Raw genomic sequence first — 16,143 nt, forward strand, 5'->3', positions numbered from 1 at the left:
ATGGGTATGGGACCGTCTATGTAAACAACAGTCCGTATTTCAAGCATCAGTTTCAAACTACTTTCTAACTTATGACTTACTTAACTATGACTTGAAACTCTATTCTAACTTATGACTTGAAACTTACTTCAAGAAATCACAAATTTACCTCATTGTTAGTTTAAACATTACTCTTTTTCGATTACAAAAACAAATATCCTAATTTAAATGCTTTTTCTCCAGATTATCGTAGTAAGGTTACAGCCTCTGCACTAACGGTTACAATCAAGTTTATTCTTGCCTTAGTTAATAAATTTAGGATCTCATTCAAGAATAGAGGGTTGAAATATTGAGTTGACAATGACCAGCTACTAACGGGAATGGGCAGATTCGTAACTACTGACCACTATGGTCATTCTACAAGCAGAAAAATTATTAATTGAACAGAAGAGTCCGAAAACCAGTCATCTCCACTTTATTTCAAAATTGAGATTCTTACATTTTTAAGTTTGTCTGACGTAGATACATAGTTAAGATATAAGAAATTCATGTTTACTTGACATAGTATACTTGGTTGTTTTAGTTCATTTACGTCACACTAGAGCTGCATAATGGGCTATTGGCGCGGGTCTGGGAAGCATCCCCGAGGATGATCCGAAGACATGCCATCACAATTTTGATCCTCTGCAGAGGGGATGGCACCCCCGCTTCGGTAGCCCGACGACCTGCACGCGAAGTCGAGCACTTTACGGTAGGACAGTTTAACGAGGACCAATACCGCACACCCTCGGTCCTTACGCAGACTGATCCAAGTGGGTCACCCACCCGCACACTGACCGCAGCCAGTGATGCTTGACTTCGGTGATCTGCTGGGAACCTTGTCTTAACGATCAGTCCACTGCGGGACTAGTATACTTGGAATAGTATATTTTGTGCATTAATAAAAGCTGTACGTATATCAAGCTGATACCTAACTATTCAGTTTTTTGCATCTCCCGTAAAATTATTTTTTTTTCTTGGTGATGACTGGTTTTCGAACTCATTGATTCAAGTATAAAATCTTTACTGAAGAGTTTTTACACTTCACATTAAGGACCTCAAGAACTACAAGAAAAATGTGGAGGCGTATCAAAGGAAGCCAACTCCATTAACGGAGGAATTTAACGAAAGCATGCCACAAATGGTAAAAGCTAGTTAAATTTTGATGTCTCAATTTGAAAATTCGCAGTCTAGAATGGAATTCATAAGTGCTCTTTACTTTAAACAAAATGAACTTCAACTTCTGCCTTTGAGGTACAGGTTACTTATCAGAATCACATCTCCAATATTTGGCAGCAACGGTGTTGTCAAATATTATTCGTAATAGATCAATCTCGTGAAAGAATCCTAATCCTAGAACCAACATTTACAAAGACATATTGTAATTTCTGAAAGCTTTAATCACGACCATTCAAGATTTGTTACAAATTTTGAAATATAAAGTTTTTCTGTGAAATTGTTGTCGGCAAAAGTACTGTTCTGTTGTAGTCAGTAAAAGTACGTAGCAATTCAATTGTATATTAATATTAGTGAACGACTTTTTAAATTCCTTGAATATGAATTTAAATAACACTTTTTTGATTGATATTTATGAGCTGTTGTTTCAAAAAATATTTTTTAAATAATATTATTACTATTATTGGCAAAATATTAAAGTATTCTCCCATATTTTCTCGAGAATTTTCACTCTACTTTTAAAACAGCGAGACTAAGAAACAATATATGTACATTCCAATTCCGCAGTTCACGTTACGACCTTATTCAGGGCAAAAGCCTTTATTATTTATAGTGTTGTCTACTTGTCGTTTAAGAGAGTGAATGGTCTAACTCAAGGCAAAAGCTTATTCCGACGAAGTTGTAAGTAATATCAATTAGGAAAGGTAAGAGCACTTGGCCTTTCACAAAGGGTTCATTGTCCAATTTCAGACTCCGTTTCGAAAGTCGAGCAGCAACTCGTTTTGGAAGATCCATTAAAGGGTTTTGGAAATTTATTTTGGAAGGGTGAATCAGCAAGTGAAAGTAGACTTTCAGGTTTAGAAACATTTTTTTCCTACTGCGAAGTTTTGTGTTAATGAATAACGAATTCCTTAGCATTATTTTTTGTGTTAATAATTCATATTCTCAACTTATTTACACCACAAGCGGTAGTTTTTTAGTACATTACTTTCGAAATGAAACTAGTGTATTTTGCTTGTTCATGAGATGCGAATCGATTCTTTTACGGTCACAGTATCTCAGATTTAGAAATCTGAAATAAATACGACATCTTTCCTAATTCACGCTGTTATTTATTGTAACACCAATCATTTTTATTTATTAGCTACTAGATATTATACTAACATCGATAGCAAGCTGATTTGTCTTTCAAATGTACCTCCTGGAGAGGACCCTGCTGCCTTCGGCAGAATGGCCCTGACTAAATAGCATTTCACGTATCGAATATCTTTTTATCCAAATTTTAGTGAAGATTGGAGCTGGAAGCTAAGTAGTTGCAAATAAATCGACGAACTAACAAATGCACACAAACTATTTATTTTATCATCTAATACATATAATTCTCTTACGTGGCTCCCAAAATTTGGCTGTATTTCTTTTCCACCGGTAGCAACGTTTGTTTGACGGCGAATCGACCAATGATTGCCGCTAAAAATGTGACATGCCAAATCTAGCTGAGGTATCTGAACATACAGCGCTTTTAAAAACGGAAACTGAAATAACCAGAGAGCATCAGCTGCGGCAATCTCATACTATTAAGCTGACAGAAGTGAGTAGTCTCTGTCAATAGATCTCTATTTTAGTATTTTGTCGAAAGCGCTTTTTTTCACGAATTTCGAATTTATATATTACGAATTTATTTGACGATTTTTGATTTATATCACGAATTTTATTATAGCACATTTCTAATAGGCTTAACGAATTGCATATCATTTATTTGAATTCAAATTTATTTTAATGACTTAGTATTTACTATTTACTTAGTACTTAGTATTTAATGACTTAGTATTTTTTTTTTTAAAAAAAGTTTTTATATGGATTTGAATGATTGTTTTGAATTCTTAGAATTTTGTGCATTTGCAATGTACCTAAGTTAGTAGCGAGCGAAGCAAGCTTGGTTAGCGAAGCAAACCATATAAGATTGCGTAGCAATTTTCGGGGGATAGTGAGCGTTAGCGAGCAGGGGGCGCAGCTCACTAGTACTTAAATATTATTAACGATTCGAGATGTCTCTCCCAGATTAATACCAGTCTCACAGCAACTATTTTTACTTCTTACGATTCTCTTAAAGCGTAAGATTATGTTTTACGGTGTAAATGGTTAATAACTAACTACCCACGAAAAAAAATCGAAAATTTTCCATCGTTTTTTCTCCATGCTATATTGAGCCTATACTTTCGAAATTAAAAACAAAGATAATTTGAATAATGACAAATTATGTGTTGCGATACACTTAATTTAGCTATACCATTACGTAGACTTTATCTTATAAATTGCATTTAGCTTAGAACGTCGTCTGTGAAGTTTGATTTTAAACGACCAACGAACAATTTTGCGCAGTGCTAATTTTGTTTAATGCATTAACTGTAAATAAAAAAGTATTAACAGAAATTAAAATTTTCTTTTTCTAAAAAAATTGAATTTATTTAAATACGGTTCACTTGAATTACAAGAAGAATCTAGGTAGTAATGACCTTCTCATTTGAATTTTTATCAGTTACAAATCACTTACAATTACATCTGAAATATTTTAACAATTAAATACAGTCATTCAGCTTATTATATATATATTTCTTTTAGTAATAATGTTTGTGCAAAAAGTATTGAAAGTCAATTGTCTTTACAGAGGTATGAAGGGTGGTACCATTTAGGAAGTTGATTGGCTTAATTCGTACCACCCTCAAATATAATGAATATTTGTGATTAAAAGAATATGCAAACCATGTGTAACACCAAACAATTATTTAATAACATAATAAGAAATGTGATTTTAAATTTTTGAACTGTTACAAGAATTATAAACCTGTATTATAAACCTGTATTATCAGCCTTTAAAATGGTAAGAAAACATGATGTCACCTGCTACGAAATTCAAGTGTGGCTTTTATATGTGCCCTTTTTAAACACTGCGTCTTTTTTAGAACTTATAATCAAAAAAAAAATTTTTAAATTTTAGAAATGGCGAAATTTGTTTGGTTGGAGCCTTCAATATAACAGGCACTGGGACAGAGCAGTCTAAGAAATCACATAACATTTCGATAACTACTAATTGACTGTTAGACTAACTGGAAAGCTCAGCACTAGTATATTTTTCGTAAGTTTTTCCTTCTTTGGAATGAGGAAAATAAATCTCATCATAAAGATGTTAAATCTCATTAAATTTTCTTAAATAGCTTCTTTTCTTAACGACTGATTTACGAATAGAATGAAGTTTTTCTGCTGTCAGAAAGTCAGTTTAATTAAAGATTGATGCATCCGAATAGTTAAATCCTTTTAAAAATTGTTCTCAATTGTTGGCATCTATTATAAGCCTCACTCACGAGATGAGAAAATTAGTAATAAGAGGAAATTAGTTCGGAAATTATGAATGAACACGAAGTATGATTTAGGCAACTGCGCAACGTTTTAAACAAATTGATACACATAGCCTCAAACAACAGTAAACTAAACTAGAAAAGCAAATCAAACGTAAAAGGATAAGTAGCTTTACAAGTAATATGATGTATTAAATAATCTGAACGTTACTGTAATTCTGATATATCCTGACACAGGATGTTCAAAAATTATATTGAAAACTAGTAAAATCGATTAATATAAATAAAAATAATATTTAATAAAGCGAGGAATGTGATTCGAATATCTATACATACTTCCGTGTCGAAAAATCTTGCCTAACTCCAACTTGTATCCTCATACAAAAAGATCTTTAAAAATAAAATTATCTACTTGTCCAACTCCTACTTGTATCCTCATACAAAAAGATCTTTAAAAATTAAATTATCTACTTGTCCAACTCCAACTTGTATCCTCATACAAAAAGATCTTTAAAAATAAAATTATCTACTAGTCCAGCTCCTACTTGTATTCTCATACAAAAAGATCTCTAAAAATAAAATTATCTGCTTGTCCAACTCCTACTTATATCCTCATACAAAAAGATCCTTAAAAATAAAATTATCTACTTGTCCAACTCTTACTTATATCCTCATACAAAAAGAGCGTTAAAAATAGAATTATCTACTTGTCCAACTCCTACTTATATCCTCATACAAAAAGATCTTTAAAAATAAAATTATCTACTTGTGAAAACATTATAATAAAAAAGAAATGGATATTCCGTGTAATGACTTAGCAACAAACCTCTATTATCACTTACTCTTATCACATTATTTAAAGGTGTGTTTTCTCATGTTTAGAGCAGTTCGTCACTGTCGTTCTCCCCCTACCAAATAAATGAGATAAGACAACAAGGCTTACAGTAATTTCAGCTGCATTCAAACCACGCCATTATTTCACTGACATAACACCGCATAAAGCGCGGCAGTGGAACAAGGAATTCATTAGTATGTGTCAGTCAAACTCATTGTATTTGTTGACAGACAAATGCAACGTTTGGGAACGAAAGCACATATGGAACTCTCCTGAACTATTTAAATCGCGTTAAGTAAAACTAAATGACATTCCGCTTCGAAAAGAATCCTGAGAGTAATAAGTCACACAATGTTCGTTTTGTGTTTACTTTAAGGGTTTATATGATACAGCTAGGGAAAGTTCTATTTTTATGGAAGTTAAAGAATTTGCTGGGTGATTTGTCTGTTTTAAATAGTAGCAAACTCCCGCTTTCGAAAACAATTTGCTGTTGTTAACCAAGTATTACAATTATGTATGTAGGGCATAGTGATAAACTAAATATTTTTGAAAGGTAACAATTTTACAGCAAAGGGAAAGATTACTCAAAAATTTATCTTCAAATTTTGACGATTTCCAGACAATATCCCGCAAATAGTTTAATAATAATAGTAAATATAGAAGGGGATTAACTCAAAGGGATCGTAGAAAACCCCGGATAAAGCCTCTACTTATTTTTTCTTAAATATGTGCAAGTTAAAAGTATGTTTAGCGCCTTGACGATAACAGTTAGTGCAAACAGGTAACGACATAAAAGTATCTCCTCAAACAGTTTTTTTATTCGCACAACGGTTATTCCTTTTTTATATTCTTTTCGAAAAATATTTACTGATAAGTACCGAGCGGCCTGTGTAGGGATCAGGGAACTGGCGTTGCATCACAAAGGTTCTGGGTTCGAATCCCGGGCAAGGCATGGATGCTCTTTCATTCTCTATCCTTACTGTGGGAGCAACGTGTGCCCACCTAATTTGGTGCCTCTGAAAAAGTAGCCTACAAATCTGCCCTTCAGATGTCTGTGTGACGAAAGGTTATTTCCTAGGCGGGAGTTGAAGAAAAATAATTCTGATAAGTAGGAATTATTTTTTAACGTATCAATTTGGCCTTTTTCAGCTCTGAATGAATTATAATATTTAAAAGCATTTAATTTCGTGCAAAAATATATTTTGCTTTATTTTATAATCGCCGTTGAACAGCCGACACAATTCTAACTTTACCACTATCAATGTTCTACTCCGCAGCCTTGTAATTTTGAGACCAACGCAGAAGACAAGGAAACTCCTGGATCAAGCATTGGGAAAAATCAGCCTTTGTGAAGGACTTTTTGAAGAAACTAACCTGCAAATAGGTTACATGGGGAGAAAAACCATGAGAACTTTTCTTGGTAAGCAGGACAGCAAGAGGATTCTAACTAATGAATCATCTACCATTGATATTTTACGTCAGCACTGTAGTCTTTGCGAGCCGGTAGCAGAATTTGTGTCGACCAGCCATCGCTGGGATTCGATCACCACATTTAATTATAATTAAATAATCAATTACAATTATATAATTAATTACTATCAAATCAATTGTAAATATGGCAACTATAAGTCTAATAAAAAATAATAAAATAATTTTAGTAATCATACTCGCGGTATTTGACTAGCCTTCGTGGAAAACCTCTTGACGGAACTAACCCACTTTTGCGTTTCATGGAAAAGAAAACTACAAAAATCTCCTTTGGTTAGCCAGACAGAAAGGAGATTCTAACCTGTGATCCGTCTACCGCTGAGGATAGTTTACCTCAGCACTATGTTCGGTACGAGCCGGAAGCAGAATTCGTATCAACCAGCTGCTGCTGGGATTCGAACCTGGGTCATCTGATTGGGAAGGGAGGGTTCTATATCCTTACCCACCACGACTTCATGAAAATACATATAAAAAAAATTAGTTTTTAAAACACTGATGTTAATATAAAAATTACCATAATTGAGGTCAACATATCTAAAAAATTGGGCATGCGGCTCTGCATTGGTTAACCTGCACTATCCCTTCAATTAAAAAGATTGCGCACTTCAGACAATTTTATAAATATGTAAATACTGCGCATTTTAACTTACAGCAAATCTCATCGACAAAATATTGTCTATTAGCAGGGATCTATCCAGACATTTTGTGAAAGGCCCGTTTTTTGTAAAATTGTGAAAAAGTTACTCGTAATTTGTGAATATAAAATAAATGTCAAGTCACATTCTTTCAACCAGGGACCTGCTTTTGTGAACTTGTGCAATTAGGGTCCTGTTATTGTAAAAAACTTTTTCAAGGAGTTGTTAAATTGTAAATAGATACAAGATTATGCTCAACACTGTAAAAAAATAATTAAAAAAATTTAAATTTTCAAAAATAAATTGCAATTGCTGCTACTAAATTAGAGATGCAACACACAAATACTATTTGGTATTTAGCCTATACTGCTGAACGCAGAATATTCATTTCGGACGAATAAAGGAAGAAGCGTCTGTTGAAGACAAAGCTTAGTTCGTTTACATCTGTCTTTCTTTTTTCCCGCCCCCCTGGGAAGGTTTTTTTCCATTAACAAAACAATAATAAACATAAACAACTTTGTGAAGGGTCCGATTATAAGATAAATTATTTTGTGAAAGGTCCGTTTTTAAGTTAAAATATTTTGTGAAGGGTCCGTTTTTATGAAGATATTTTGTGAAATTTCTTCTAAACAGATCCCTGATTAGAAAACTTAACATTCATTCTTGATTTGAACTTAATATTTTCTAAAATCAGACTGCTTTTAAAACTAATACTTTTCTGAAATTAAAATTTCGGTTTAAATTTCTCAAAATTTGGTTTGAAAATTTATATTTTCTTCCAAAAAGTGGATTTTTTAAGAAAAATTCATAATTCATTGTAAAAATTTATTTTGCTCGATTGAATATTTAAATTCCTTTTTCACCATATTATTTACTCAGACATGCACTTTAAAATCCTTTTCTTCTTCAACAAACCAGTTAGGTATTTTTTACAATAACTATAGTTAAATCATTTTTTTAAGCTTGGAGAGGCTTGTTAATTTCTTTCACTACAAAATCGAAAACAATTTGCATTTAATAAACGTATAAAATAAGTTTTAAAAAAAAATACTGTTTTAATCATTTCTTAACAAAATTCTAAGTTATATATCAATTCTATATTAGTAGTGTAAATACATAACAAATTGAAAGCTCTTTTGTTTTACTTAAATACAAGACATGTTTAAATAGAAATAAAACACAAAAATAAAAACCAAATTTTATATTAAATTCTTCTCTTAGATGCTAAACTGAACTGAAAAACTAAACTGAACCAAACTCGCGATAAAACGAATTTTAGCTCAAAATAATTTAAGTACAAAAGCAATTCAAAATAGCATTTGAAATGCTTAGACACAATCAATATTCTTCCAAGGTAAAAGTTAATGAAAGATATAATTGAATAATTGATATTAAAGGATAGGAAAAATAGAATATGGCTATTTTTTTTAAAAAGAATAAATAAAAAGCACTTTTTGTCAAATGAATCATTTTAGGCACCAAAAGTATAAAATCAGCAGCTTTTAAAAGCAACCTAGAATTTAAAAAGATACTTAAATAGAATGAACCTAAAGTCACTTTCTCAAATGTCAAAACGTTAGTCTGATTTTAGAACTACTTATCAGCAGTCATTGTACAAGAATTTTTTATTTCTTCTATTTATTTAGTCAGATATTATGATAAAGAAAAAATTTTAACGATAAGATAATAGACATATCCGCCATTTTATTACTTTGTTTAGTTGAATCATTGAATGGAGCAACGGTTTCAAATGACTTTCCGCAGAAACTTAGGGCTCCGAGAGTTAGGAATTCTTTTTTTATTAGTTATGATTTTTGTATGTCATTTTTATGAAATTATTGAATTCAAAATAATGTTTTTTTTCTGTTAACAATATAATGAATGAATTATGAAAACGATATGCTTTTATAAACAAAGTGCGTTAGTGAGTCTCACCGAATGAAAATAATCCAATTCAACAATGAAGAAGTATGTTTTTCTGTTAACCTTTCTCAACGTTTATTTTCGTCCTTTTCCATTTTTATTTCAACATATTTCAGCCCACTCATTTTCAGTTTAGACATAGAATAAGATCAATTTAAAACAAGACGCCTTTCCAGACTGATAAATTCAAACGTCTGACATAAAATGCAATTTTCAGACGAATATTATTAAAACGATATGATAAAATTTTCCTTTTTCCTTCATTCACTAAATCTTTTCAATTAATAGTATTTCGTTAAGAAATATAATGACAATAGCTAATGAAATTTATTCATTAAGCCATAGGGTTCCGCTGAGAAAAAAGGTCGTTTATTTAGGGTTTAACTGCCGTAAAAAAATTGGTAACCACTGGAATAGTTTCCGCTTTTATTTATATTGAAATAATCAATAAATCAGTACTAAATAACATTGATGTGAAGCATCACAGCAAATAAAGCTAAATAGTTCCAATTTTATTTATTTATTATCGGTTGCCCTTTTCCTAAGCTTTACGCGACTAGACTGAGCAAAGCACGAATTTAGTAGTCCATCCTATCAAAATATGGATTAACTGTATCAGGGGTGATTGTGAGTCCAAGTCAAAATTCCGGAAAATTTCTTGTTTATTTTTACAAGTTTATAGTTACAAGTTTATTTTTCCTTTTTCTCAATATTTCTTAGTTTACTTAAAATATATTTACAATTTTACACATACCTATACCATTTACACATACCTATGATGACCTGGAGAAGTAATTAAAATTTACAAATGTCTTTTTTTCTTGAGTTTATGATTATAACAACTCAAGAAAAAATGGCATAATGTGTCTGTAATGTAGACAACTGGTAGACAAATGTGTAATGTAGACAACTGATAAAAAAATAATATTAATCATGATTATAAGCTTATAAAGTATCTCTCTGGCTCTCCCTTACAAACAAATAAAATAAACTGTGTTTTTAAGTTCCACCTTTGAAAATTTGATTTCCGGAAACTTCTGTGATCAATGATTTTTTTAAACGTCTGGACCTTCAATCTCCGGAAACCTCCGGATCACTGTTAGCGAAAAATCCGGATTTTTTCCGGAGCACAATCAGCCCTGCTGTATTCAGTATCATTTAGCATGATGCTTTTGCTCAAGGTAAAATTTTAATAGTTTAAGTTTACCGCAAACAAGTAAATTTCTCCGGTATAAGTGCCGTAAAAAATCTCTTCCCACAGTATTTATTATAAAACTGTACAAAATTGATGCAGTTTTAATAGGTACCTAATATACGAATATAAAACACTGAAACTGCACCAATTACCATAATACCAGGTTAGTCCTATTATCAAATTTAATTAAACATCATTAGTGTCAATAAGCCTTGTAATTTTGAACCCAATGCAGAAGACAAGGGAATTCCTTGATCAAGCATCGGGGTAAACCAGCCTTCGTGGATGACTTTTTGATGGAATATTTGCTTAACGTAGAGAGAAAAACCACGAAAATCTCTCCTGGTTAGTCGAAAGTCAAAAGGATTCTAACCCGTGATCAGTTTACCGTAAATAGTTTTATGTCTGCACTGTGATTGGTGTGAGTAAAGCGCAGAATTCATATCGACGAGGCAACGCGAGGATTCAAACCTGTGTTTGTGAGTCCCCCCCCCCATATAATTANAGCCTTCGTGGATGACTTTTTGATGGAATATTTGCTTAACGTAGAGAGAAAAACCACGAAAATCTCTCCTGGTTAGTCGGACGTTAAAAGGATTCTAACCCGTGATCAGTTTACCGCAAACCTGTGTTTGTGTGTCCCCCCCCTATAATTATAATTATATAATATATAATTAAAGTAAAGCATTTCCGCAACATCCCGTTGTGGGCCAATGGGTCATGGAGGTTAAGGCTCCACAATTTCTTGACCAACGAAGTGATTTTGGCAATGTGATCAGCACTGCGCCCATAATATACAATTACAATTAAATTGTAAATATGACAAAAATAAGTGTGATAAAAGTAATAAAATGATTTTAGGAAAATGTGGTGCGTTGTTTCTTTTGCTTTTCAAAACGATGGATACAAATGGAACAAATTATTAAAGCCAAAAAGTGGCCTGATAAAAATTATGGAGATTATACATCAGAAAAATTGCCAATTGTTGGCTCTGGTTTTCGGAATTTAAATGTGGTCGCACAAAAAATGTTAATGCTGAATGCTCTCGTTGCCCAGAATCGGCAGTTGCTGCGGGGGATGTTGGCAAAATATTTTCGAAAGACAGTGAATCGAAATTGTTTGAGATACCTTAAAGACATCAGAAAGTAGTGTGTGCTAACAATTTCGCACAAGAATTTGAGAATGCGTACGTAACTTTCGATGCGAGTGCCGCGTTTGCTAACACCAGACCAAAAAGAACGATAAATCAACTATTCAGGTTGCTCTTTAGAGATGTTCAAGAGAGATAAAAAGGGATTTCATGTGACAACCGATGAAACATGACTCCACTATCACACCCATGAATCTAAAAGATAAGTCAGCTGAGTAAGCAAAAGGCGGTGAAAGTCGTACAAATCGATTAAAAACTAAAAAATCAACAGACGGTTTCGGTTATGGCATCAGATTTTTAATAATTGAAAATCTTAAGAAACATTTTTAGAAAATTAAATAAAATTTAAAAAAAATATGTAAAGAATTTAACATGCAAATTATTGGATTGATTAAATATTGAAGTCAAGGAAAAAAAACATCAGACTTAGTAGCTAAAAAAAAAAAAGGAGGTAGAAGATGGAATAGATTTATTATTTACATTTCTTAGTTTACAGAAATCATCCTATTAATATTTCACTAATCTGATTTTAAGCAAATAAGCGTGAATTTGCATATCTTTTCATCATTTTAATTTGCATACATAGCAATGAATGCAAAATTGCTACCCAAGACAACAAAAAAAAAAAATAATAATAAATCGAAAACATTTAAACAAATAATTACGAAAGAGATACACAGGTTGAAAATAAAACTTTAATGTATTAAACTAAAATTTTAAATGCATTTTGAAGAAAATCGTGAAGATTTTCCTTTGCGTTATTCAGAGAACTAATGTGATGCTTTAATTTTCAAACATCTGAGATAGAAATCGCTTTATTTAAACATTTTTCAACACTCTTCACTGTTAAAACATACTACAAGTTAAGATTTTAAATTCTGCATTTTCTTCGACAATATCCTCAGGATCCTTATGTATAATAATTTAATTATTCAACGATTTTATTATTCAGTACACAAGAGAATTGTTGAATAAAATTTTCAAGGGCAAATAGATAGTTTTAAAGCATACAATGATAACAATATATTCTACTAACACAAAATTTTATAACGTTTTTTTAATCAATTTTCAGATTATAACTATGTTTTCATGAGACTGAAATTCTAGCCAGATGAACAATTACAGTCTTTGGGCATATTTTTTTAATCTATTATTTTTTAATGTAATAACCCAAAACACACTCACACATATTTATATATATATAAGAATTAGGTGAAAATTTAACTTGCTCTGGACTTTGATTAAATCAACTAATTTATCCACGCAAACTCGATATTTATTTTTTTAAACCAAACCTGCAATCCCAATTCTAATTTTCATAAAATATTGGAAGAGTTTAGTGATAGTCTATAAGTCTCATTTCTATTAACAAAAATTTATTGTCAGGCGATTTTTTTTTTAGGAAAATAAAAGTTTTGTGTTAAAAACTTTTTAACATTACTATATATTCTGTACCAAATTATGCTCAAAATCACGAAAATGTTACTCACACACGATCTAACATTCAAGTTTTTCAATTATAAAATAAACTGTCTAACTCACCTGCTATTAACTGCACCAATCCAAGTATCCTGGCCGTAGTCTTTGTGATTACATCTGCCAAACAACAGGCAGACAATGCAGTAAATGCCACAAGCAGGGATACTGCAGCACCTAATCCAACAGTAATAGTGGTCACTTGCCAAGAAAGGCTAGGTATATCCGGAAAAGATGTATATCTTCCACATTCATGCACCATCTCAAGTTTACCCTCGGCAGTCAATCTTGGGTAATTACACCTCCGAAATGATCCAAATGTAACGTCCGTGCCATCCACAAGATTGCCTTTGATCCAGAAAGGCATGTAAAATCCAGCAGCACACAGGATGGCAGAAATCATGGACAAGCATGCCCAGATCACGCCAGTAATAGTCAAACTAGAAGCCACGGGAGGCATTTTTGCAGTAACAATGCGTTTGCAGTTAATCCAAAGTGAGTTAATTGTTGGCAAGATGATAAACTTACATAAATTGCACTTGATGAATTTCGTATTTAGTTGCGTTTCAGAGTAAGTAGGTAGCACCTGAAAAACTAATACTTCTGCAATGAACTAAATCACGTTTCATCCGTAAATGTTGTGCACAACTTGCAGTATGAAGGTAAAAATCCCAGGGTAGCACCTTTGTAGCTCCTTCAATTATGTGATAAAATATGAAAAAGATTATAAAAAGAAATAGCTAATAATAAGTTATGCTTTCATCAATATTTCAAGAAGTGCTTCGTGAATGCACTTTCTAGAGATCGTGTAAGAGCAATAGCTATGCAAGCAGGAGGCAAAATATGAATCAAACGTAGATTTGGAATGTCTGGAATGTTATCTAAAATATTGCCAAGTTCGATCCACTGATGCACAAATGAATTCAACTGCTCCACAAAAACCATATCTTCTATTTCTTCCATTGATAAGCAATAAGAATGAACCAAAATTATCACACAAATTTATTTATATTACTGAGTTAGTTAATTGTAAATAAAAGCAACAGAAAAAAAAATTTATCGATATTTTCCACTTCAAACGTCGAGATTGAAAACGATTCTGAATAAATAAAAATATTCAAATTTGGAACGACAAACGATATCTTTGTTTATAAATATATTCTGTTTGAAACAGCAGACGATATCTTTTATCTATGAATTTAAACAAGAGAAATTCCAAAATAAGATATTTACGCAGCTATTTAAATGTCAAGGAACACACAGGATCGATTATAGTTGAAAAGGAGGGAGCAGTGAAAAAAAATATTTTCATCTACTGCTCTTGAACCACATCAGAGGATAAGCATCGCTCGGAGTAAATACAACAATTGAGATTAATCACAAAAACGTGTTTTTCCGTATTGCCGGCATAATGACACATAATCAATGATATTTGATTTCTCTGGTGAAGTTTACACACGTGGTGGAATCACGTGTCTGTTTTGTTCAGATAACATGGGGGCCCTCCTCAGGGATCGGGAAGGATGAGCACCGATCTCGATCACCCTCACAACACACGGAGTATATACAGTTGTGAATTGTTCGCTCACCCGTCAGAGAGTCAACTGAGAAAAGGGTTGCTGGAATAGCGATGCAAATAGTGCTCGCCAAAGAGCGCGCCAATATGACAGTTCCGCATAGTTTCGGTATCGCGTTTGCTGAGACACTTTTTTTCACAATTATTTTTAAATGATGTTCATGTAATGGTGAAATGATGGTCAAAAGTTAAAAGAAAATTTCTACCCTCGTTAAATTAATTAAAACGTAAGAAAATATGATTCTAAATTCGTATTTTATAACAGAAATACGTAAAGTTTAAAGTTAAAATTACGCATCAATTACGATTGCTGAGTTTACAAACTATTTACTAACAACTTAATTACTATTACCCAACAATTCTAGGTGCAACTTATTGTTTAAACAGAAGAAAGTTTAATAGACCCAGAAAACGATTAAGATATTTAGTTATTTTTACACTAATTTACTGCATTATTATTATTATTTTTAATTTTGAAGTGACATTTCATGAATTTGAATGTAATCCTTTCCTAAAACAATAAATTCTCTGAATGTGAAATTGAATAAAAGGGAAATTCTTAAAATAACTTTAAATTAAATGGAAAATTTTAATCTAAATTTAAGTCACATCGGATTTAATGCAAATGATTTAAACATTGAAAAACAGCAATCTTAATTCACATTAGAATTTAATTAACTGTTTATGTAAAAATAGGGTAGAATCAAACAGAAAATAAATTTTATTCATTAAAACAGTGATTTTAGTAAAATAAATAAGTTCATACAATTACAAAACTTTTTCTCCCGCATACTAATCAAACTAATAATATAAAAATATAATAATTCATAATTCATAAAATAAATAATAATAATTTTTCTCTACAAAAATAATAATTGCTTATAGCTTATTAATAACATCAAAAAATGTGTGCAAGAATAAATAATTTCAAATTGTGCAAAATATTTAAGGGAAATATCTGTGTTGAAATTGTTTGGATTATTAAATTGCTTGCTGGAGAATCAACGTAAAGCGCACAAATAGAGACGATTAAAAAAATGACAGCTGTTTTGGTTCTATAAATAAGAGTCATTATCAGTATCCCAGATTCTGTATCCTAGTACTAATGATGAAACATGTTTATAGTAATTAGAATACTGCCATGCAATTAAAAAAAAAGTACTATGCTTTTTCAATTGCATGGTATAATAGTGATACTTGTTTACAATAACAAGAAAAAGAATCTGTGTCTTATGGAACTGATTATGATTTTCTGGTTTTACCTTATCTGCTATATAGTTAAAAAGGCAAAGCAAGTCGTTTATTTTAACTTATAAAC

The 16,143-nt window shown here is 31.7% G+C and overlaps 1 protein-coding gene across 1 annotated transcript in view; it reads right to left on the reverse strand.

Moving 5' to 3' along the window:
• The window catches only part of LOC107456025 (LHFPL tetraspan subfamily member 6 protein), a 238,722-nt gene extending 223,869 nt beyond the window's left edge, over positions 1 to 14,853 (reverse strand). Inside the window, exon 1 of the mRNA XM_016073790.3 lies at positions 13,316 to 14,853. Coding sequence (XP_015929276.1) covers positions 13,316 to 13,709 — 394 coding nt within the window. The 5' untranslated portion in view covers positions 13,710 to 14,853. The remainder of the gene's footprint in view (positions 1 to 13,315) is intronic.
• Positions 14,854 to 16,143: the final 1,290 nt, after the last annotated feature.

Source organism: Parasteatoda tepidariorum, chromosome 3, assembly GCF_043381705.1.
Source record: "Parasteatoda tepidariorum isolate YZ-2023 chromosome 3, CAS_Ptep_4.0, whole genome shotgun sequence".
NCBI classification, from domain to species: Eukaryota; Metazoa; Arthropoda; class Arachnida; order Araneae; family Theridiidae; genus Parasteatoda; species Parasteatoda tepidariorum.